This window comes from Monodelphis domestica, chromosome 5 (assembly GCF_027887165.1).
Source record: "Monodelphis domestica isolate mMonDom1 chromosome 5, mMonDom1.pri, whole genome shotgun sequence".
Lineage (NCBI taxonomy): Eukaryota > Metazoa > Chordata > Mammalia > Didelphimorphia > Didelphidae > Monodelphis > Monodelphis domestica.
The window spans coordinates 91,502,267-91,527,425 of record NC_077231.1 but is presented as its reverse complement, the minus strand read 5'-3'; the positions used below and the strand labels follow the sequence as shown (position 1 = coordinate 91,527,425).

At 39.3% G+C, this 25,159-nt stretch overlaps 1 protein-coding gene across 1 annotated transcript in view; it reads left to right on the top strand.

Moving 5' to 3' along the window:
• NT5DC3 (5'-nucleotidase domain containing 3) overlaps window positions 1-25,159 on the top strand; it is a 68,021-nt gene that overhangs the window by 14,742 nt on the left and 28,120 nt on the right. The window contains exon 2 of the mRNA XM_007503339.3: window positions 21,257-21,441. Coding sequence (XP_007503401.1) covers window positions 21,257-21,441 — 185 coding nt within the window. The remainder of the gene's footprint in view (window positions 1-21,256; window positions 21,442-25,159) is intronic.

Genomic DNA, 25,159 nt, shown 5'->3' with positions numbered 1-25,159 from the left:
GCTATTGTGAGCCCCATTTTACTGAGGAGGAAACTGAGGCAGAAAGCAATTAAGCAACTTGTCCAGGGTGACAGAGCTGTAAGTGTCTGAAGTCAAATTTGAACTCGAATCTTTCTGACTCTAGACCCTGCATGTATTCACTGTGCCACCTAAGATGGTAGGGAATCTAGAGTAAGTAAATTTTAGTAGAACAAGACTGGTTCCTAGGAGGATGCTGTATTTAGACTGAATTTCTTAAGGGAAGCCTCCATTTGGGGTTTTTTTCATGTGTAAAAGCCAATTTTGAGGAGTAGTACTTGCCAATGTAGGCAGTTTTTTCAAGATATATTTATGAAAAAAAAAGTCTTACTTGGGCAAGGGCTGCAGTTTGGTATAGTACAGAAGGAGTGGAGTTGGATTCAGGGAGATCTGGGTTTGAATCCTGCCTTTGACACGAATAATAATAGCCAATAGGTAGTTTGTGTGTGTATATATGTCTATATACACACACACATACCACACACACACACACACATATAGTGCTTTAAAATTTGAAAAGTAATTTAGAAACATTGCTTTTGATATTTACAACAACCCTGTGAAGTAGGGGCTATTATTGGCCCCATTTTACAGATGGGAAAATAGAGACAAAGGACAAGTTACCTAACCAGGGTCACACAGCTATTAAGTATCTGAGGAGGGAGGGAATAAATATTTATTAAGGCATCATCTACTATATGCTAAGTGCCTTTTACAAATATTATCTCATTTGATTCTTATAGCAGCCCTCAGAGGGAAGTGCTATTAATATCTTCACTTTGTGGTTGAGGAAACTGAGGCAGATTCAGAGACTTGCCCAAGGTCACATAGCTGTAAGAGTCTGAAATCAGATTTGAACTCAGGTCTTCCTGACTCCAGTTCGAATTCCCTATCTACACTAGTTGTCTGACTGTGGGCAAAACTATTTAACCTGCCCATTTCCTCATTTATAAAATTGTGCAAAATAATAACATAAGTAATACCGCCCCCCCCCCCCCCCCCCATTGACATGGGACTCAAATGATGAAATGGCCTTGTCAACCTTGCAAGCCTTCTGTAGATCTGCAAATGTTTTAATTTTTTTGGGAAACTTCTGGTTCAGCTCTGCTAAATTGGGATTTTTTTTGCATGGAGGTTGCATATAAGTTCAGTTGTTGCCTGTTGCAGAGTTAAAAATGGTCTGCCAAATGGGCTCATGGAAAAAACAAGGGTTTTGTTTTGGGTGTTTTTCTTTTGGTAAAAAACGAGTCCTCTCAGGTTTAAGAGGATGGGTAGATGAGAGGCTTTTTCTGAAGGAGTAGTTTTAGGTCCATATCTGATGGGTGCAAAGTCCCCCTTACCACAATACTGGGAGGGTCATCCTGATTGGGAACCTGTAATTATTAACAGGAAGGATGTTAAATCAAGTCAGCTGCATTAGCCAACACTGGCACCAAGATGATCAGCCTGATGATGTTGCTCAAGCCAGGCTTAGCACCGAAGGGAGGTGGTACAGACCTGAAGCTGGCTGCTAAGAGATAAGTCACCAGGTGGGTTTGTATTGTTGCTCTTTTCAGCCTTCTCCAAGGAAGTTTGGATTTCTGGTGGGGGGGAGGTATGCTATACCAGAGACATTATTGCTCTTAATTATTGCAGTTGTGTCTGACTCTTTGTGACCTCTTCTGGGATTTTCTTTACAAAGATGCTGGAGTGGTTTGCCATTTCCTACTCCAGCTCTGTTTACAGGTGAGGAAACTGAGGCCAACAGGGTGAAGTGATTTGCCCAAGGTCACACAGCCAGTGTCTCAAATTGAATTTGAATTTAGGAAGATGAGTCTTCCTAATTCCAATCACAGTTCTCCATCTGCTGTGCTACCTACCTTGTTGAGTCGATGCACTTTGGGGAAATAGTGGTTTTCCAGGTGAGAATCTTAGAATTCAATTATAGATGGTCAATATTACCTCATTTGGGGAACTGGATTCAAGTAAAGCATCCTAAGGCTTTCTACCCTTTCTCTATTTCATTTAGGGGATTGCCATTCATTTAGTGAAGTAGTATTTTTAGAAATTTCAAAGTCATGGAAAGAAGAACTGGGTGTTGTATTTCATTTTATTTATTTTATTTTTTTAAAACCCTCACCTTCTATCTTAGAATAAATACTGTGTATCAGTTTTAAGGCAGGAGAGTGGAAAGGGTTAGGCAGTGGGGGTTAAGTGACTTGGTCAGGGTCACACAGCTAAGAAGTGTCTGAGGCCAGATTTGAACCTAGAACCTTTAGTGTCTAGACCTGGCTCTCAATCCACTGAACCACTTCACTTCCCAGGTATGTGTTTTAAAAGAAAATTTGGAAAAAAATCTGTATATCCATCTAAGTTTTTCTATCCTCTAACAATATATACATATCCTTACTACTAGGTAAATACTATTCATACAATATGAACGTGCAAACATGTGCTTTGTAGTACTTTAAAAAATTGTCCCTCAGAGACCCAGAATCACAGGTCAAGAGCTGGAAGGAACCTCAGAAGCCATCTAGTCCAACCTTATTTTATGGAGAGATCCAAAGGTGAAATAACTTGTCCAAGGTCACATAAGTAGCAGATACAGAATTTGGACTCGGGTCTTATGCTGAGACAAGTTTACTCCTTTAAGTTCAGTACTTCTTTTTACCACATGGCCAATTGTAAAGCTGAGAATAGAGTGAGAGAATGGAAAAAATGAATGAATAAAAAAGCATCTGTTAAGTACCAAGCATTTTTGCTGAGTGAATATAAAAGGGAAGGCAGGCCCCTATCCCCAAGGAGCTTATATTCTAATGGGGGAGACAACCAGTACAGGAGAGTAGTGGTCAGTAAGGGATAATTTAGTGTAAAAGTCACAAGGATGGTGAATAAAGCCCTTGAGGGAGTAGACTGACACATCTTTGAAGGAATTAATAAGAGGGCAGCTAGGTGGTGCAGTGTATAGAGTCCCAGACCTTCCTAGCTTTGTGACCCTGGGCAAGTCACTTAACTCTTATCTAGCCCTTGCCCTTCTGTCTTAGAGTTATTACTAAGACAGAAAGTGAGGTTTTTTAAAAACAATTAATAAGAGCTGGCTTGATTTATGCATATAGCTTATTAGGCTCACAAAATAATCTGGTTTGATATTTTTTGAAAAAAATGGTAAAGGCCTTTTCCTCTTAAAAAGTCACTCAGTGAGTAATTGCTGGAATGACTGCTTTTTTTCCTTTTATTCCCCTGTCCATTCTCTCCTCACCTTTAGTGTCAGTTCCTTGTTTTCTGGGTAGAAAACATAAAAGGGCAATATTTTCATTAAAAAGAAAGGAAAATGGGGTAGTTGCACAGTGGATAGTGCAACCTGGGTTCAAATTTAACCTCAAATATTTTCTAGCAATGTGACCCTGAGCAAATCACTTCACCCCAACTGCCTTGCCCTTACCTCTCTTCTGTCTTGGAATTGATACTCAGTATTGCTTTTAAGAGATAAAGTAAGGGTTAAAAAAATGAAAACAGAAATGGAAAATGTTCTAAATTAAAAAAAATCTCTTATTAAGGGATTATATTTTTGCTTTCTGAATGAACTTTAAGGATTTATAAAATTCTATGTTTTCAAAGAAGTGGCAGCATGTTAGTGTGACTGGCAGGAATCAAGCACTGATGTAGTACTTACTCTATGCCAGCCACCATTCCAGCCAGGGTGAGGGGTGGTGGAGGGAGCAAAGACAAAAAAAGAAATACTCTCTGCAGGAAGTAAATACAGGGTAATTTTTGTGTGTTTGTGTGTGAGGTCGAGGAGACAGGGTTGGAGAAAGAATCTTTAAAAGGCTCAAAATGTAACTGAAATAACTAGGCTACTAGCTAAGGTTAATTGCATGCATGCCAGCTGACTAGAATATGTTAAAATATTTTTATAGATATAAAGTTTCATTTTTTAAAGCAATTTTCAGTTTGTTTTTGTCTGTGTTTTGCAACATTTTTATCTCTCCATGTTACTAATTTATCATCCACCCCCACAAATGTAGCTCTATCTTGTTTTCTCTTTTGGTTATGGGAATATTTGATTCTTGATTTGTAATTTTATTGCAAAATTTGTGGTCAAAGGAAATTGCTTAGAATAATTTTAGAGCCCCCTTGGAGAAGTCTATAAACCTTAACCTTTCCCGTATGAATATGGATTCTTGACTGGTAAAGGAAAACTAATGCCGGTTAAACTTCCAAATAGTTACTTGATAAAGGAGTACAGACATACACTTAGGACATACTGCAGTTCAGTTCCAGATTACCAGAATAGTGCAATAAAGCAATTCACATGATTTTTTGGTTTCTTGATACATATTAGTTATATTTACATTATACTTTAGCCCATTAAGTATACAATAGTATGTCTAAAAGACAATGTAATACCCTTTCTACAGGTACATATCTTCTTTGGTTAGACTGTAAATTTCTTGAGAAAAGGATTTTTTGCTTTTGTCTTTGCATGGCAGAAGCCAGAATTTGTAGCAACATCCAGCTGGCTATTTCAAATGGAATGGAGATATTGTATGGGGAAGTAATGAAATGTAGGATTTTGGGGCAGGGGTCGTGATCAGATTGTTGAAAGCCTTGATAGGGCTGTGTGATGGAAACAATGTTAGATTTGATGACAAAGGATTTAAGGTTGAGCATCATTTCTACAACTTGGTACCAGCATGACCTTGATTATGTCATTTTATTGATCTAAGCCATGGGTTTCTTGTCTGTAACAATGACAGGATTTCTTTAAATGATCTCAGGTCTCCTTCAAAATTTAGAAAGGGAGTAGTAAGTTGAAGAGCATTGTGAAGAAGACAACTTTTTTAAAAAGATATTTTATTTGCCATTCCAGAGATGGTAGCCAATTTGATCTGGGTTTTATATATGTATGTATACACATATACATATACATTATCATACAAAACATACCTCTCTATTATTTATTTTTCTAAGAGAATAATCTTATAAAAACAAAGCCCCCAAATAAAAATCCAAATAAACTAAAGTGAAAGGTGGCATGCTTTGATCTGCAATCTGACTCCCAATAGTTCTTTCTCTAGAGGTGCATGGCATTATTTGTCATAAATCCAAGGGCAACCTTTTAAGATGGTGAAAGGACTAGAGTGAGTGTCAAGAGATTTTGTTGAAGGAACCAGGGATTTTAAACCTAGAGAAGACAAGGGTTGAGGAGGGGGTAGAGAGTGAGTCATGAGAGCTGGCTTTACTTTTTGAAGGACTATCTAGTGAAGAAGGGTCTAGATGTGTTCAGTTTGGCCAGGTTAAAACTTAGAGCAATACTTATAATTTGCTAAGAGACCAATTTAGCCTTCCTATCAACCAAAACAACCTGTCTATGTGGAATCCAGTTACTATGGGAAATGGTGGCTTTGCTCTCAGTGGAAATCTCAAAGCAGGATCTTTATGACCACTTCTTGAGTATTCTGTTTATTAAATAACTACTGTGTGCCAAGCACTGTGCTAAATAAGGCAAAGGGATACAAATAAGAAAAAAAACCCAAGCTTCTGCTCTCAAGAAACTTATAGTGTAATGGGTATAAGATTTAAATCAATATCCAATGACTCCAAGTATTATATTTTATAAAGTTTATTAATAATCACTTGAAGTAGAAGAAATAAAAAAGTAAAAACCTGAGTAAAGCCACATGAGAATAATTCTCCTGCCTGTCAGTCACCGCCCCCTCCCCAGCCACATTCTCCAGGGGGGAAAAAGAGAGCAAGGGCGGAGCCCCACTCAAAATATATCCTCCCTACATTAGCATGTAATGTGAGAAGGAACATGGGAAGCAGGGAAAGAGAGTTTTGGGGAGCAAAATTCTAATTATATAATCCCCCTGTGATTACATTGAGAAACAAGCATGTAGATTTACATTCCTAGTTTACCCAATGAATCATTTAACATAACCAACATATCTCTAAAAATCTTTAACTAGAGGTACATACAATATTGCACTTTCTAAAGGGAAATTATAATAATTTGGGGATAAGAAGGAAATAAAAGAGAAAGAGAACAAAACTAATCATTGCTAGGCACATTGACAAAAAAAAAAACAATAAGGGGCAGTCCCCTTTGGCATAAGAGTGTGCATTCAAAATAAATGCATTCAACCACCCACAGTTCAATTCACTACATCCCAAAATTCATTCTGGATCTTTTGGTGCAGTATGTGGTTTCTGCAGGCTTCTCCATGGTGTCTTCTCCAGTTCACTTTCTTGATTTGGAGAGGTAGCCAAGAAGAAGCACAGTACAAAGGTTTTTCACTCAAAAATGAGATCCATTTCCTTTTTAACTTGGCCATGATCCACAGTGTGATTGTACATAATTTTCACCAAGTAACAGCTTTTTTTTTTTAAACCCTCACCTTCCATCTAAGAATCAATACTGTGTATTGGTTCCAAGGCAGAAGAGTGGTAAGGGCCAGGCAACTGGGGTTAAGTGACTTGCCCAGGGTCACACAGCTAGGAAGTGTATGAGGTCAGGTTTGAATTTAGGACTTCCTGTCTCTAGGCCTAGCTTTCAATCCACTGAGCTACCCAGCTGCTCCAAGTAACAGCTTTTTAAAACAGTGGTACAACAGCTAATATACATTCAAAGAAATACCCAGATCCCCTCAAATCATAAGAGCACATCAGCTTCTCCAAAGGTTACTAATCCAGGTTTTGTTCAACTAGTTTATGAACTTTTATAATGGTATTTTCTCTAGTCCAGTCATAGGAAGGTACAAATAAAGGCAATGCAACAGAATATATAGCTAATACCCAAACACAGTAACAAAAAGCAACATAGGGTAACAGAACATTTTAGATTAAATTAATATGTACACTTAAAACCAAAATTAAATTAAGTCTTAAAACAATCAGCAAATATAATAAACATGACAAGATACAGTCACTCTTTATCTATAGAAGGTGCTCTCTTTACATGTGAGCAATGAATCCAAGTGTCCTTTTCTCTATATTTTGATAGTTGTTGGAGTGGTTAACAGGACTTGGAATGGACCTTCCCAGGCAAGCTGAGTTGCCCCAGTGTGCTAGAAGTTCTTTATGTACACCTTGTCACTGGGGTACAAGTCATGGAGTGAGAAGTATATAGGTCCTCTTTATACAGCACCTCCAGATTCACGGAGTTCTCACAATTTGATTTGTAAATCCTGTATATATGAAGCAATAGAATTCCACCCTCCTCTCCCTTGCCCCCCAGTAATGATGTGTATGCAGGAGAATAAGGCTTAGCCTGGATAGGGGGATGTCCAAAAAGAATCTCAAATGGTGAAATGTGTTGATCTCCCCTGGGCCTACTTTGAAGATAAAATAGGGCCAGAGGGAGAATTCCAGGTCATTTTAAGTGAGTCTCCATACAATTTGCCAATAATAGTTTTAAGGTCTCTATTCATTCTCTCAACTTGGCCTGAACTCTGAGGATAATAGGGAACATGGAATTTGGGAGTTATACCCAAACAGGAATAAATCTGAGGTAAAACTGAATTGATAAAATGAGTTCCTCTGTCTGAATCAATTTGTGCTGGCAAGCCAAAGCCAAAGGCTCTTTTAAGGGCACCTTGGCAACAAGAATAGCTGTGGCTTGAGCAGTAGGAAATGTTTCAGGCCATCTGGTCAGCTGATCTACTATGACCAGATAAAATTTATACAGTCCAGCTTTTGGCATTGTGATAACAATTTGCAGGTGTTCAAAACATGTGTAAGCTTGAGGACACCCACTAAAAGCTTTGCCATGAAAGGTGTGCTGATTATATGCTTGGCAGGTTTGGCAGGCTGTACACGCTTTAGAGGCTATCCATATTCTTTTAACAGAGTCTACAATGCTCTGAGTATCAAAGTGACCATTTTTGTGAATGGATTGGCATATTTGGTGATAAAAACTTCTAGGGAGTAGGGGTTTTCCTTCAGATGATACCCATACTCCCTTTATCAATTTTGTTTTAAATTTATGCTTCCATTTTTCCATTTTCCACTTCCTTTCCTTTTTTAGAAAGGGACAAATTTAAGTCATTACTAGTTGCCAATGTTAAAATTTACTCTTCTAAGGTTGTTAACTTTGCAGTGGTATCTGCCCAGTCATTCCCCTTAGAGACAGGGTCAGTGCCACCTGTATGGGTAGGGCAATGAACTACAGCTAGGGCTTCAGGGAACTGAAGGGTAGAAAGAACTTCATTAATAATTTATGTAGCTGATGTTAAAAAAATCCCCTTTGAAGCCACAGCATACCCACTGCATGACATATTACAAACACATATCTCGAGTCTGTGTAAATAGTTGCCTTCTTATCTTTAGCAATTACACAGCCATGCTTCAGATCTATCAGTTACAGCTGTACCTTGAGCACTTATATTTGAGGGCAGTGAAGCTGACCACAGAGTGGCAAATTCTGTGACTACAGCAGTCCAGTATAGCATATGCCACCCCTTATGAAAGAATCATCATCAGTGAATGAGACTAAGTCTGGATTGTCTAAAGGAGTGTCCAGGAGATTATCTTGAGGTTTTTCAGTCATGGACACTAAAGGTTCATAACTGCAATGGTTCTCCTGAAACTGGTAAATCAGGAAGCAAGGTTGCAGGATTTAGAACTGTATAGCATTTTAAGGTAATTTCATTATCTAACAAGGTTATCTTGTACTTAGTAAGTCTCTGATTAGAAAATGCCTGTGTTCTATGTCTTAGGAATGATGCTTTGACTTCATGTGAGCCCATTATGGTTAAAGGACATCCCAAGACTAAATTAGCAGATTTAGTTACCAACAAGGCTGTGGCAGCTATGCCTCCTGAAGCTATTGGGTCCAGCTGGGTCAAAAATAAGCAACTGGATACTGAGCAGATCCCAAAGTTTGAGTTAGAACACCTGAAGCCACCCCTCTTTGTTCATGTACGTACAAAGTAAATGACTTCTTGCTATCTGGGATTCCTAGAGCAGGGGAGGACAGGGTAGCTTGTTTTAAATTAGAAAGAGCTGACAAATGTCTTGCCTCTAATTTAAGCAGTTCGGGGACTGATTTTTTTTGTCAGTGCTATAAGGGGTTTAGTGATTTTCCCAAAGCAAGGCATCCACTGCCTATAAAATCCTGTTGCTCCAAGAATTTCCCTCAACTGTTTCTTAGTGGAGGGTGTTCTCAATTTCTGAACATTTTCAGTGTGCTTAGGGGAAATGGAGCGGGTACCAGCAGTTAAAATAAATCCTAAATATTTTACTTTGGGGAGACACCAATGAACTTTTGCCTTTGAGACCTTGTGGCCTCTCTTATGTAGCCCTAAAAGGAGATGTTTGCTATCTTCCTGTCATACCATGGCATTTAGTGAGGTCAAGAGCAAATCATCTCCAAAGTGTATCAAACAGCTCTCCTCAAACTTAGTATTTGCTAAATCTTGTGTTAAAATCTGTGAGAATGTGGGACTTTCCACATACCGTTGTGGTAGCTGATACCAGGTCCATTGGGAACCTTTCCAGGAGAAGGTAAATATATTCCTGGAATTCTCATGAATAGGGATGAGAAGAAAGCTGAACAGAGGTCTACCACAGTAAAATATTTTGCTGTTCTGGGAATAGAGGAGATAATTGTGGCTTTGTTTGGAACCACAGGATGTCTCTTTATGACATGGTTATTTATAGCCCTTAAATCCTGGACAAATCTATAGATGTTTTTCCACCAGGGCCTAATTTTGGCTTTTTACAGGTAGGATAGGTGTATTATATTCAGATTTGCATAGAATTATTATTCCTTGCTCAATTAATGAATCTATCACTGGGGTAATTCCCTTAATTGGCTCTTTTGATAGAGGATACTGAGGGATAGAAGGAGATGAACCTCCTTTTGTTTTGATTTGAAATGGAACAGCTGATTTAAGTTGGCCAATATTGGAAGATGATGTGGCCCAGAGAGACTCAGCATATGAGCTGGGATTTCAAAGGTGGGAGGCACCTTCATCTCGACTGTCTGAAAGAAGTACAGGGAGCAAATTTAAGGATTCTTCAGGCAATTCTAGTGATATAGAGCTGTTTAGAGAGTAAGTTATTGTAGTTCTAATCTTGCATAAAAGATCTCTCCCTAGAAAATTTATAGGGAAGTTAAGCATTAGAAGGAAAGAATGTTCTACTGATGTTCTAGGAGTCCCATAGACACTATTTGAGGGGAAAGCTTTGGTGCCTTTAGGGGTGGCTCTGATACCCCTACTACATTTAGTGAGCCAATGGAATCACAATCAGAATCAGGTGTACTCATCAGTACCAATCTGGAGGCTCCAGAATCCAAGAGGCAATCATAATACATCTTTCCAGCTTTCAGGGTTACATGAGGTTCATCACTATGGGTGTGTGTGTGTGTGTGGAATGGATAGGGATAACTGGCATTAAAACATCAGTGTCTGGAAATCAAAGGTTTCACTCTCTGATTCCAGTGCCTTTACCCCCTTTCATAAAGATCCTTGGGTATTTCTCTGGGATCCCTCATGCTGAGGGGCATTTTTACCCTGAGTATAGCATGGATGAGCCCCACTTTGGATATATTGTTGTTGGGTATTTTGGTGTGAGTTATTGTTTGCCTCATTTGTTTTATTATTTCTATAATTGTTATTATTTCTAAAGTTATTATTCACAATCATCTGATTCCATTTTGTATAGTTCATCATTATGTGACCCCCTTTTTTACAGAAGTGACATGTTAATGATTGATTTTTTGATTCCTGCAAAGGGGCAATGGCCACTGCTTGACTTGCTTTTTCTTTTTCAAATCTTTCAGTTAAAGCTTTTATTTCCTTCCTTAATGTCTCTACTAATTCATTGTTCTCATCATTTTTCTGTTCATGGTCTTTAGATATACTAAAGCCTCCCGGCCAGTGAGAAACTTTATGGTAGGAAAATAGGAAAGGGATAGAAGTTTGTGAATCCCGCAAAGGGCGTGAAAGAGCCGACCTTTGAGATATGAGTAATGAGTCAGTAATCAATTATTAATATTCGGGAGCCACAGCCATGCTCCGACCACTGGATGTTACTTTTAAGGCTATTCCCATCCAGTGATCCCAATTCAACATTGCACTGGTCAGAGGATAATACTAGCTCAGTAGAGAGAGAGATTAGAGACTGAAAGAGTTAGACAATGCTAGGTATTAGCATTGGAAAAGAGAGAGACAGAGAGAGAGACCTGACCTAAGGGCCAGGCCTCAGGATAGAAAAAGAGGAGAGAGAAAGAAGAGAAGTTGGTCTGTAGGGCAAACCTGTCAATGTCCTCGAAGTGGGAGGAGCTGGCTGCTTCCCTTTCTTTTATTCTCTTTGATACGTAAATGAACTCAATACATATTGATAAGTTACATGATGCCTCAATACATATAGATGAGTTACATAGTGTATTGCCATTGGATAATTGCAAATTATGACAAGGTGAAGGTGGGGTTATTATCCTCAGGTGAGTGAGACAAAGGGAAGCAAGGTTTTGTGCCCTAACTTCAGCCACGCTGGGAATAGAGTTCATTGCCATGCGCAGAATGACCATGTGCTCACTCACAATCCTTGTCTCTCCACAATACCTATGGGCTGGACTGCTACATATACAAACTATGACATTCCTTAATTCCTTAAGGTCCATATTAGACCAGTTTGGGCAGTTTGTCTTAGAATAATCTTTGACCACTTTGCAACAGTTATTTACAAACTATCTCCTAATTTGCCTGACATCTCTCTCTTTGAAGAGATCTAGATCTATGTATCTACCTCCCAGTTCAATAAGTCTATCCAAAAACTGTGAGGGAGTTTCCTCCTCTTGATTGCTTAAGACTCTCAAACTTCATCCATATTCCTAGCCTATCAAAACAATCTCTCATTGCTTTTAGTAATGCCTCTCTAGCCTGGCATAGTTGTCAATAATCTCCCTTGACATTAACATCTCAACTAAGTTCTCCCCTGGCCAGTGAATTGCTTTCTTTCCCTGGGGTTTATTAACAAGAGAAATAATTTTATTTTTCTCTGTCATAAAAGCTTAGAGCAAATTTTCCACGTCTTGCAATGAAGGATCATATGTATAAAAAATGTCTTCAGTCTCCTTAATAATTATAATAGGCTCATCATCAAAAGAAGGAGTATTTTGTTTATATCTCTCAATGTCTTGGGGGGGGGTAAAAGGTGTGTGGTACCTTCAGGACACCACATCTCCAGTTTTATTGAAAGTGGGTACTTCCTCTAAGGAAAATAGGACTTTAACTGAATTATTTGTGGTTTTTATCCCTTGGCTGGATGTTTTTATTGCTATGAAGTAAATAAGGGGAAGTGTATGGGGAGGAGTGGGTGAGCTGAGTGGGAAGGTTTTGGTCTGGGGATGGGAAGGCAGGGCAAGGGTGGAGAGAAGGGAAAGGGGAGGGCAGGGGAGAAGTCAGGCAAAGGGATGAGGGTGGGGTAAGGTGGGGCAGGGCAGGGCAGCCATAAGCTTCACAAGGAGAGAGAGGAGGTAATAAACCTGAGGTATAAGTGGGGAGGGATCTACCTTTTGCATCTTGTGATCACTCAAGATTCTTTCAAAATTTTCCATTTGAATTTGTAATTTTAGCAAGTTAGCTTTCTGTTGTTTATTTTTGAGGAGAAGTAAATAAAGTGTGAAATGCCCAAGGAACATAAACACTCCCAGGAACAATATTAAACAGAGTCAATCTGAACTTGTAAGCTTTTCTAACTCATTAAAATTCTCTGTGAAGAAAAACTGTTTTAGGGAAGGAGTTTGAACCATGCTTTGTAGCATCATTTCTACTCAGATAAGCTCTATGGCTTTTGATTACAGATAAAGCAAAACACATTTTCTGGAAGGTAAAAAACACCCCTTAAGAGTTAACTAAGACCTTTGGAAGAGTATTTTTTCTTCCCCTCCCCTCAGGGGCAAAAATGTCTGGGAGAACAAAAGGGTGTTTGAGTAGAGAATACAGACTTCACCTAATGTTTGGGTCAGGAAACCATAGGCTAATTTCCAAAATCTGGTTTTAAATCCACTGAGCTGCTAGCTGCCTCCCTGCTATACTGGGTTTTGTGGTATAGAGGGTGTCATGGGAGACCCCTGTATGAGCTAACACCTTACTTTCCATCCTCTCATCCAGGAGCATTAAAAAAAATTCAGGGGATCAGCTTAAATTGGTTTGGAAGCTAGAAGGATTTGGGCAGCATGGAGCACAGGGTGTGTGCAGTGGTCTAAGAGCTGACTCAGCTGCAAGCTGGAACTTGAGACCCATGTTGGGGGGTGGGGGAGGAAAGGTGTAGCTGAGGCAGGAGGTCAGTGCTGGCCACGCAACTGTTAACAATATAAAGGAAATAACATACTTTATCTTATGTGCAGGAGACTTGGGGAATCAGTTGTGGGAGGGAGCAGTGCAGTGCTGGTCAGAGGGGGTGCGTCAGGAGGGATGGGCATGGACTGCCTTAGGGAGGAACTTATCCATTTCCGCCAGAAGGGGAGTGTGGAGACACCACTATCTGGGCTCCATCATGGGTGGGCCTCTACCACCTGGAAAACTCCCTATTCTTTACTCAAAAGCTTTCTTTAAAAAAAATTGAGAATTCTTTTTCCACCTTCACTGGTTACCAGAAATGTAAGATTTAAAATAATATCCAATAGCTCCAAATGTTATATTTTATAAAATTTATTAATAATCACTTGAAATAGAAAAAATACAAGAACAAAAGTAAAAACCTGAGTAAAGCTATGTTAGAAAAATTCTCTTGCTGGCACTCCTTCTCCCCACCCCCCCATAGCTGTGTTATCAGAAGAAAGAGTGAGAGCAGAGCCCCATTCAAAATATACCCTCCCTACATTAACACATAATGTGAGAAGGAACATGGGAAGCTGAGAAAGAGTTCTGGGGAGCAAAATTCTAATCATGCATGGGGAAGACAATAGAAAAGGAGACTGAAAGCCACCAGGGGTTATTTGGTGTAGGGACCTGCCGTTTGGAGGAGTCAAAGCAAAGCAGAAGAATTACCTGGAATGTTGTGGAGCCACTAGAAAGGAAGGCTTTGGGAGACATTTCATGCTCCTCTCTCCATACTTCCAATTAGAATGGACAGTCAAGAGGGTGAGCTGAGGTGGTGTTGAGTATCAAAATCTGACTCAGTCAGCAGGGTGATGAAATTTCAGGTGATCAGTTTGTTCTGGGGCTGGGACAGGAGATGGGTTATTCATGGAGTGAAATGTAAGCAGACCTGTAGGTTGAAAAAGAGGGGATTCGTGTGTGTGTGTGTGTGTGTGTGTGTGTGTGTGTGTGTGTGTGTGTACACGTACATGTGTATAGTAGAGCAGGATTTCTTAATGTGGGACCAAAGGGTCCCTGTAAAATTAATATAATTATATATGTATATATAATGAAATTAATATAAACATAATAATAGTACCTATCTCACAGATTTGTGAACGTGAATGGAGGAAATTACCTCTTTATTTCAATAGAACTGGTATCTCTTGCATTATTGGTTTTTTTAAACCCTTACCTGCCATCTTAGAATTGGTTCCAAGGCGGGAGAGCAGTAAGGGGTAGGCAGTAGGGGTTAAGTGACTTACCCAGGGTCACATGGGTAGGAAATGTCTGAGTCAGGTTTGAACCCAGGACCTTCCTTCTCTAGACCTGCTTCTTAATCCACTGAGCCACCTCACTGCTCCCCACATTTCCATCTGGCTTGTTTTCTCCCTTCCATTGAGTTTGTAGACAATCCAGTCTATACTTGTAAACCTCTCTGACATTCTTGAAGCCCTTTGTAGCCAATATTCACTCACTAAATGCTCTGGAGATTTTCCCCAAGCACTTGGCATACTCCTGGAAATGTCTGTGCATTTTAATGTGGCTAGTTGCTCAGGATCTCTGGGGTTGGTCTCAGAAGCTTCTCTCTTAATAATCTTTCTGCCCAACCCCTCCCTAACCACTAGGCTCAATGACATTTGTTTTAGGGCTCTCTAAGGGGCAGACACTGAGACTAAGCAAACATTAAACAATGAGTGGATTCATTGAAGCCAGCAGAGCTATCAGAAATAACCTCCTTTGTAGTGAGCTCTTCTTCCGGAGCAGCTTCAACACTGTTTCAGACAAATCTAAGCCCTTGGCACGATTAGCTAGTTTGTTCCCCTCCTACTCTTGCTGCTGTTACTGTTACGATCCTCACCAGTAGGTCGCTCTAATTTTCTTGGTATGCTGATCCCACAGCTTTCACCTCAGCTCTCCATGAGCAGTTTCTGATTGTTTGCCGCACACCGGCCCTCTGGGTCCTCAGAGCTCTCCTCCAGTTTGGTTCTTCATTGCTGAGGTTGTCCTCAGGGTTCTGTCCTGACTTTTGTGCATGTGATTCAAGCATTTCCCTTCTTCCTATACAGCCACCTAGAGAGAGACCTTCTCTAGTGAGCAATCCGAGTCTCTTTGGAGTTGCCAGTTGCAGCAATACTTGGGTCAATTTCTGGTCCTTGTTTGCACCTATGACACACTATCTTAGGAGAGTGCAAGGATCCCTCCATGTTGGGGGCTTCAGGAAAATGATCACTACTAGCCTTTTCTGAACACTAACTGGTCTAGTCCTTTTACAAGGAATGCTATTGATTAAAGGGCTGGGCCACTGTATAGTATTCCTTTCAAAGTCCTTCCAACATGGCCAGCATGAGAATTTGTTTTGCTGGATTATGAATATTTGTTTTGAGGGTTTTATTTTGACTTTTAAAATTTAATTAAGTTAAATTTAAATTAAGTTTTATTGATTAGTAATTGAAATTAAATAAAAATAAAAATTATTCAACTGAGGCAGCAGTGGGAAAGGGAGATAATAAATGTTTGTAACAATAAATAAAAAATTTGAGAAATGCCAAAAATACTTCCATATTGCTTTATATTAAGGGGAAAAAACCCCTCAACTCTTGTGTTGTAAGTCTTGACCTATTTATTACCTTTCCTCAATTTAGTGCTGGTGAAGATGGAAATTAAGTAGGCCTAAGTGGTAGTCATTTATTGTTTTAAACACTTATTTACTCAAGGAATTACTTGGAAGAACTCTTTTTATGTGATTTCCTAATTAAGTTAAACAGGAAAAAGCAATGTCACCATAACAGCAACTACAGCAATAGTTAGCATTTATGCAGTACTTGAAAGTTTGCAAAGCATTCATTGTACAAGCAGTCTTGGGAGATAGGTGCTATTATTATTTTCATTGTACAGATTAAGAAATTGACCAAGTCACATGCCCAGGGTCAGGTAGCAAGTAAGTGTCAGAGGCAGAATTTGAACTCAAGTCTTCCTGATTCTAAATCTAATGCTTTATCCCTTGCACCACACCCAGAGTCTCTGAATCACCAGAGGTTTGTAAAATTCAGATGGTTCATGAACTTTAATAAGAGAAAAAAAATCTTTATTTTCATTAACCTTCGATTTCTTTTGTAATCCTTTATGTTTGATTTTATGCATTTAAAAAAGGAGAGGGGATCAGCTGGGTGGTCAGACCTGGAGACTGGAGGCCCTGGGTTCAAATCTAAACTCAGACACTTCCTAGCTGCAAAATCCTGGGCAAGTCACATAGCCCCCATTGACTAACCCTTATCACTCTTCTGCCTTAGAACCAATATACAGCATTGATTTTAAGAAAGAAGATAAAGGTTTAAAAAAAAAAAGCGATCCATAGGCTTCACCAGGCTGACAATGGGATCCATGACACAAAAAGAGTTAAGAACTCTTGCTTTAGTGCTAGTTGCTGCAGTATTGCATGCATAGCCTTATGATAGTGTCCAGTAAGAAGCAGCAGCTGCAGAGGTCTTGTAGAGGCTGTTTGTTGGAGGCAAAGCCTCAATTATCAGGGTAAAATGAGCTGGGCTGTGTTTTTAATCTAATTGTTGATCCTGGCCCTCATCATCTGTTATAAAAAGGGAATCAACTTTCTAAATCTGACCTTCACGTTCCCATTTTTGTTTGGGGGAAGAGGTAGACAAGTATGTAAATGATTAGTCAAGGCTGGCTTCAGGCAGCCGCCAGCACACTCCTGTGCCCTAAAACAGAGCAGATACTTATCTTTATGGATTTTGAGGCTTTTAAAAATTTGGTTTCGCTCCACCTTCGGAATGCTGGAAGCCCAAGCTTTGGATAGTCATCTTTGGGCTTTCTTTAGGGACCATAAATCTCTGAATTATAAGTTCTTTGAAGACAGAGACTATTTTACTTGTTTCTTTGTATCCCCTGTACCTGGAACATAGTAGGTGCTTCATAAATATTTGTTGATTGATTAGAAGCCACTCAGGCCAAGTCTTTGCCTAATAAAATAATCCTCTTTGTGTCACTAAGGGAGATCACCAACAGAACTTAAGTTTTCTGAGGAGGGATGGGTTTTTTTTTGTGTGTGTGTCTATCTCTAGCACCTTGCACATCTTATATGCTTAATTGAAAGGGAATGGTTGAATACCTCCAGCAATGAAAGGCATCATGACTTTGATGAGGCAGCTGGATCTTATTTCCCTAGAGTTCTGGGTCCAGGAAGCAGGGAGCCTAGAAACAGCAGGCAGCCATTATACTTAGTTCTGCCTCTGTGGGTAGCTAGAATAAGCCTTGTGCTTCTTTACTATGACAGATAGGAAGGCCACAAATGTGCTATCACTCAATTGGCAAGTAAGTCTCTCATGTGGTCTGCTATATCTAGATGTTGTCCAGTTTTTGTGACCCTGTGGATCAGATCTCCCCAGTACAATCCATAGGTTTTTCTAGGCAAAGATACTGGAGTGGCTTAAGACAAGCAGTGGGTTAAGTGGCTTGCCCAGGGTCATGCAATTAGTATCAGAGTCTGGATTTGAATTCGGGTCTTTCCGACTCCAGACCTAGTGCTCTTTCCACTGAGCCATCTTGCTGTCTTCTTCAGATATTTGCGGTATGTTAAAAGATATTAAAAGTAATTCCAGGGTTGGATTTAGATCAGAGATTAAGAGATGGAACAGACCATAAGAGGTGATCTAATTCAACATCCAGGGATGCTGGCCAAGGAAATGAAAACAAAAGTTCAACTGGAAAGATGACTCAATTATTAGGATTCATGGAGTTTGAGAGGGAGTTCATACATCATCTGGTTCAACCTTACCTAAACACCTATCTATCCCTTCTACAAGATCTTAGACAAGTGATCTTTGCTTCAAGACCTCCAATGGGGAGGAATGGAAACTCTCCTAAGGGACCCCATTTAACCATTGCATGATTTCATTGTGTTACTTTGGCATTTCCTCTTAGAAAGCCTAAATTTGACCCTTTGCAGTTCTTCTATACATTGCTCCTTCTACCTATGTGACCTTGGGCAAGTCACCTCATTTAATCTTAGTGACAATTCTAAGGTAGAAGGGCAAGGGCTAGGCAAATGGGGTTAATTGACTTTCCCAGGGTTACACAGCTAGGAAATGTTTGAGGCCAAATTTGAACGAGGTTCTCCTGACTACAGGCCTGGTACTCTATCCACTGTGCTGCCTAGTTGCCCCAAGTTACATCATCTTTCTGGGTCTCAGTTTTCTCATTTGCAAAGTGAGAGGATTTGTTTTTCGGGTCTCTTTCAAGCTCTGGATCTCTGCTCCTACATTTAATCTCTTTAAATCAGTAAGTTATAAGGGTCTGGTTGGGTTTAAAAATAGCATTTATTTGGTACTCTCAAGATTTTCAATTAGTAATAATTGCACCTTGGTTAAACTCATTGGCTACAATATGGCCACTGCACTGTAAGAATTAAAAATAATATTTCTACCCAGATATATATTTTATAAAGTTTATTGGAAAGGGTAGATAACTATTCCTCTAAGTAACCTGACCACTGGTGCCTTGCCTGCATGTCTCTTCTCTACTTCCTCCCCTCACCTGCCTGCTCTGTTCTCTTCTTGGTTCTCCCCCGATTCTCCCCTAAGAAGCCCCCAACCTTGACCTTTATTGACACACAGTATGTAGACCAATGCAAAACCTGGCACAACTGTGGTATGTCAGGAATATTTGATAGACAGGTAAAACTCCTCAGGAAGGGGAGGAGATAAACTTCCTTGACACAGCACAAAGCTTGCTTTTAAGATTTTAAAAACTTTTTACATATATTGTCTCATTTGATCAAAATCCTGAAGAACCTGGAACTTGGGTCTGAAAGAGGATGTTGGGCTTTTAGTAGGGATTACTTAGGTTGCAGCACCTTTATTTGCCTCTTATCAGTCTGCATCTCTGCTCCCTCACCGTAAGTCTTCCTTTTCCTTTAAACAGTTGGATGAGAGTTGTACAAGATTTTAAAATCATTTCTTTGGGATACAGACCCAGTAGTGGCATTACTGGATCAAAGGGTATGCACAGTTTTGTAGTCCCTTGGATATAGTTCCAAATTGCCCCCAGAATGGTTGGATCAGTTCACAACTCCACCAACAACGCTTTGTTGTCTTAATTTTGCCATATCCCTACCAACATTTGTCACTTTCCTTTCCTGTCTGAGTGGCCAATCTGATAGGTATGAGGTAGTACCTCAGCATTGTTTTAATTCACATTTCTCTAATCAAGAGTGTTTTGGAATATTTTTTCATATGATTATTGATAGCTTTGATTTCTTCATCTGAAAACTGCTTGTTCATATCCTTTGACCATTTGTCAGTTGGGGAATGGTTTGTATTCTTATAAATTTGACTTAGTTCTTTATAAAATTAAGAAATTAGACCTTTATCAGAGACATTTGTTATAAATTTTTTTCTCAGTTTGTTGTTTCACTTCTAATATTGGTTGCATTAGTTTTGTTTGTACAAAATCTTTTTAGTTTAATATAATCAAACTTATTCACTTTACATCTTATAATACTTTCTTTTTTTTTAAAATATATTTTATTTGATCAATTCCAAGCATTATTCGTTAAAGACATAGATCATTTTCTTTTTCTCCCCCCCACCTCACCCCCCATAGCCGACGCGTAAGTCCACTGGGCATTAGATGTTTTCTTGATTTGAACCCATTGCTTTGTTGATAGTATTTGCATTAGAGTGTTCATTTAGAGTCTATCCTCTGTCATGTCCCCTCAACCTCTGTATTCAGGCAGTTGCTTTTTCTCGGTGTTTCCACTCCCATAGTTTATCCTTTGCTTATGAATGGTGTTTTTTTCTCCTGGATCCCTGCAAGTTGTTCAGGGACATTACACCACTACTAATGGAGAAGTCCATTACGTTCGATTATACCACAGTGTATTAGTCTCTGTGTACAATGTTCTCCTGGTTCTGCTCCTCTCGTTCTGCATCACTTCCTGGAGGTTGTTCCAGTCTCCATGGAACTTCTCCACTTTATTATTCCTTTTAGCACAATAGTACTTATAATACTTTCTATCTCTTGTTAGGGCATAAATTCTTCCCTTCTCCAAAGATCTGCCAGGCTAAAAGAGCTTTAAAGAGAAGGAAATAGGAATGCTTACAAAAGGCAGACATGGAGAGAATATATTACAGGCTTGTGAAAATGAACTTAAGGAGTTGGGAGATGGAATATAGACTTCAGGGAACAATTAAGCTAGTTTTGGTGGAACTGTGGAATGTATGAAGGAGAGTAATGAGAAATAAGGCTAGAAAAGTAAGACAGAAGGCCTTGAATGTCAGGCTAAGGAATTTGTACTTTATCCTGGGAACAATAGGTAGCCAGGGGGAACTTTTAGAACTGTGGATTTATGTGGTTTGACTTGTACCTTAGATAGACTGATTTGAACTAATTATTTGTCTTTGAAGCAAAACAAGATTTCTAGAGATGGAGTAGTAAGCAATCTGGATGAATTTGTGCTGTTAAGGACCAGTGAGCAAAAGTATTTGTGAAGATTCTCAATGTGTGAGGAAACAGAGTCTAGTTAGAAGGCTTTGGAATACATTTGAAAAATACTTTCCCTAACTACAAAATTATTCTTCTCTTGGCTCAGTTTAGAGAAAACAAAAATTCTTTTGTATCATTCATTTGACTGTTCCTTTATTGGGAAATCCCAGCTATTTTTTAGGGCTCATAATTTTTTTTTAACCTTTACTTTCCATCTTAGAATCAATACTGCATATTGGTTCCAAGGCAGAAGAGCAGTAAAGGCTAGGTAATGGGGGTGAAGTGACTTGTCCAGGATAACACAGCTAGGAAGTGTCTGAGGTCAAATTTTGAACCCAGGACCTCCCATCTCTAGGCCTGGCTCTCAATCCATTGAGCCACCCAGCTGCCCCCTAATTCATTATATCTTAACGAGAGCTAAGATTTTTCCTTTCTGTTCCTTTCAGACCTGGTCCCTTCAATTATGAGCAACTTGTTGAATCCAGATGCAATTTTCTCCAACAATGAAATGAGTCTGTCAGATATTGAAATCTACGGCTTTGATTATGACTATACACTTGTCTTTTATTCTAAGCACCTCCACACCCTCATCTTCAATGCAGCTCGGGACCTTCTCATCAATGAGCATCGGGTAAGCTGGATCTGCTGATTGTAGCTTTTCTTCCCTTTCCCTTTCCCTTTCCCTGCTGCATGTTTTATTTGAAGGTACTAGCCTCATTTTCTCTCTTTAAAGAAGTTCTAGTACTGGCAGATAGAATGAAATCAAGGGCCCTCATCATGGCTCAGTATACTTTGTTGCTTAGAAAAGGCAGATAAAGGAATCTGTTCTAGAATCTTCTATTTTTAACAATGGTAAACTTGCTCCCTTGACAACTAAAAGTCAGAGTATCTGGGTTCAAATTGTAACTGACACCTGTTTCATTTTGAGAAAGTCGTCAAACCTCTGTGCCAGAATTTACTCTCTTATAAAATGAGGGACTTGGACTAGATGGCCTTTGACAATCTTTTTAGCTTAAGATCTGGGATGTTATCCTGTCAAATTTTTGCCTCACTTTCCTCGTCTGTCAAATGATGGAATTGGACCACATGGCTTTTGAAGACTCTTGTAACTTGAGATCTAAGATTTTATGATCTTAAGTGATTTAACTTTTTTTTTTGGGGGGGGGGAGAGACTCAGTTTCCTTGGATGTAAAATGAAGGGCCTCAAGAGACTGCACTTTTAGCTTTACATCCCTTAAGATCCTAAATCATTTTAACCATTATGCCACCTAGCTTCCCCTTGTAGGGTGTTAGAATTGGAGTCAGGAAGTTCTGAGTACATATATTACCTCAGACACCATCTGACCCTGAGTAGCTGACTTAAGCTCTGTGCCTCAGTTTCCTCATCTGCAAAATGGAAATAATAATAGCACTTGTCTCCCAGGATGGTTGCGAGCATTAAATGAGATAGCATTTATAAAGTGCTTTGCAAATCTTAAAACATACATATATTAAGTATATATATTTTAAACACATATATAATAAATATTTATATTATTATAACAGAGAGTTTTTGTACTTTGCCATCCTTGGGGTGCTTTAAAAAGGACACCTCTGACAGCTGGGATGTGTTTTTGGCTTGGAGCTGACATTGCTTGGGGCCAAGCTATAATGTAAAGGTTAATAGCTAAATATACATCTGCCAATGTCCTGGCAGGAAGAAACTTGATGCTGGGTTGGCCCAGGCATCATCAACAGGCATGTGACCCATAGTTTCCGAGAACATAGGGGTTGATTTCTCCTGCCACTGTGGTGGGGAGAAGGGCTGGTGCACCAATCCTATGGCTCAGGTTTTAGTAGAGATGACTATGACTATTTCTGCATCAGAAATTATATATATTAATATGTAATATAATATAAAATATAAATAAATATATTTAGCCTTAAGGCATCTGTACAAATTGGACCAGAGTCTGAGATTAGAGGAAACTGAGCAAAGGTTAAAAGGAAAATGAAATGAAGGTGGGAGCTAAGTAAGAGTTTTATTCCTGGTTTGGTTGTGAATTACAAAATTGAAAGGATTATATCTTTTGATGACTTTAATAATCATGTATCTAAACTTAGAAAAGACATCAGGGACCATCCAGTCCAACTGTCTCATTTTGCAAACAAGGAAGCTGAGGTCCAGGGTGGGGAAGTGACTTTTGACAGAGTGATTATAGAGTAGGAAGAGACCCTAACGAACATCATGTTCAATCCTATCATTTTACAAATGAGGAAACTCAGGGTGGGGAGTTGATTTGCTCAAGACCCCGTGCATGAGAAATCAGATATGAAACCAGGTCCCCTGACACCAGAGTCATGTTGTGTAGTGGAAGATATTATGATTTAATTCAGTAAATATTTATTAAGTACCTACTATCTGCCAGGTCCTGTGCTAAGTGATGGAGATACTTCGGCATATGTTATAATACTTGTCAGCTAGTGCTGATACTGTCTGAAGATTTATCATCTTTTTTTCCCTTTGCCAATTTCCATGGTGTCCGTTTTCATGTTGTTTCAACTGGAATTTTGCTTACCAGTAATGTGGAGCATCCTTTCATTTGGTTGTTGATAGTTTACATTTCTTCTTTTGAAATCTATTTATTGATTTCCTTTGACCACATTCATTGCAGAGAATCTTTCTACTGCTCAGCTTCATCTCCCATATTTACCACATCTAGAATATACTTATGATATAGTGGTGAATAATATTTGTAACAATGATATCGAGGCACAATGAAATCCTTTGTGAGCGGACAAAAAAGCAACTTCTCCTGCCCAGCTTTTGCATAGGCTGTTCCCATGCCCAACATGTTCTACCTTCTGAAATCTACCTCTTGGAATCTTTAATTTCCATTAAGGCTTACTTCAGCTACTATCTCCTACTAGAGACCCTAACTGATCTTTCCAGTTATTGATGACCTTGATCTACCTCCCACTCATTGAAATTACTTTGTTTTGAATTTATTTTGTAGATATTTATCTCGACTCCTGCTACAGACTGTAAGGATAATTTAGGGTCGTGACCTAATCTATATTTAATTTTTGGTCGCCAGGGGATATCCCAATTAAAATACCAAAGTCAGTTTGGAAATCTATGGTGGTTTAATACAATAGAGGGAAGAAATCAAGGAGAAGGGAGAGGGAAAGGGTATAGGATTTCTCCTGCCTGGCCTGTGTCAGGGGGAGTTCAAAGTCCTCTGCCACAAGGTTTTTGAAGAAGATTAGAAGCTTCTAAGTGGATAGTGTTTGGAAGGTAAAGGAGGAAAAATTAGCCTAAACTCCAAGAGAGCTCAGAGAAGACGCTCACCTGAACTAGGTTACTAGGCTTTCTCCAGTATAGTATTAAGGAAAACTCACTGCTAAACAGGACAATAGCTGCTGCCATGCCAAGATGCTGAAAGGCTTATAGCATGCTGCCTCCAGCCACCTCTCTGCCGCAAAAGAGGCCAGAGAGAGGAAGTGATGTGAAATATATAGATGGTTTTACATCACTTTCCTGTGTCTCACCTGTACCAATGGTAGCTTAAGCTTGACTTAGGACAGCCTAGGGGTCTGTCAGCTATCAGAGTAAGTCGAACTGTTTAATTTGTCATTTTCTAGCACATGTCTATCATAGGCCATCCTCCTAGATAGATACTTAATCCTTAAGTATGGGTATAGACATTCCTGATTTTATTAGACTAAGTAGGGTGGAGTAATCTAAAGTTCACAATACCCTTGTAGAATATAAGCTCTTTGAGGGCAAGGAATATTGACTTTTTTTTTCTTTGTATCACTAGTATCTGGAACAGTTCCTGGCACAAAATAGGTATATTACAAGTGTTCACTGAATTGATTATAGAGGTGGAAGGGAGTTTAGAGGTCAGCAGTTCAACTTACTCTGATAGATTCAGAGCTGGAAGAGATTTTAGAAGTTATTTCATCTGACTCCCTTATTTTATAGGGGAAGAAAACAAGGTCACCAGCATCACATTTCATGGCCAAATTCATGCAGGCAGTAAATGGAAGAACCTGGATTCCAGGTCCTCTAACCCTTAGTAACAACTCTAAGATAGAAGGGCAAGAGCTAGGCAAATGGAGTTAAGTCACTTGACTAGGGTCACACAGCTAGAAAGGGTTTGAGGCCAGATCCGAACCCAGATTCTTCTGACTCCAGGCCTGGGTGCTATCCACTTAGCCACCTAGCTTCCCCTGGTCCTTTTAATCTAATTAGGGAGATATGTGCTTAGAGCCAGCTAGAACTGCTTTGTGAGAAGTGATGGTTAAATTTTCAGTGTGAACATTATCATCTCAGAAATTGGCAAATGCCACAAATCAGGATTTGA